We start from the raw sequence: 361 nt of genomic DNA, 5'->3' as shown, positions 1-361 counted from the left end.
GGGTAGGATAGGCTATGAAGCGCCCCGGGAAGGATGTGCCTCGGGAGTGGGGAACGCCCAGGACGTGGCCCCGCAGCGCTGGGAGCCGGGGTTTGCCACCACGAGGAGCCGGGCGAGCCGGTGGTTTGTGCTTGCCAGGGGCTATTCCAGACCGCAGCCGACTTTGTGAAGCTGAAGGCAGAGCTGGGAGGAGTGAGAGGAAACATCCTGGGGAACCAGGTGCTTCAGGTCTCCAAGGAGGTCTCTGAACTCATCAAGAGTTTTGATGATTACAAACACAATCCCTTGGATCCCGCAGAAGAGGTGAGCGGCTGCGGGGACGGCAGCGTGAGCACGGGCTAAACAAGAAGCCACCACTCAG

At 60.9% G+C, this 361-nt stretch overlaps 1 protein-coding gene across 1 annotated transcript in view; it reads left to right on the top strand.

Annotated features, from left to right (window-relative positions):
- The window catches only part of LOC104489015 (dynein heavy chain 17, axonemal-like), a gene marked incomplete at both ends in the record, with an annotated part of 30,584 nt that overhangs the window by 534 nt on the left and 29,689 nt on the right, over nt 1–361 (top strand). The window contains 1 exon segment of the mRNA XM_010131128.1: nt 139–303. Coding sequence (XP_010129430.1) covers nt 139–303 — 165 coding nt within the window.

This window comes from Buceros rhinoceros, unplaced genomic scaffold (genome assembly GCF_000710305.1).
Source record: "Buceros rhinoceros silvestris isolate BGI_N320 unplaced genomic scaffold, ASM71030v1 scaffold17992, whole genome shotgun sequence".
Classification (NCBI taxonomy): domain Eukaryota; kingdom Metazoa; phylum Chordata; class Aves; order Bucerotiformes; family Bucerotidae; genus Buceros; species Buceros rhinoceros.
Note: the sequence above shows the minus strand (reverse complement) of the source record. Positions and strands in the feature narration are given on the sequence as shown.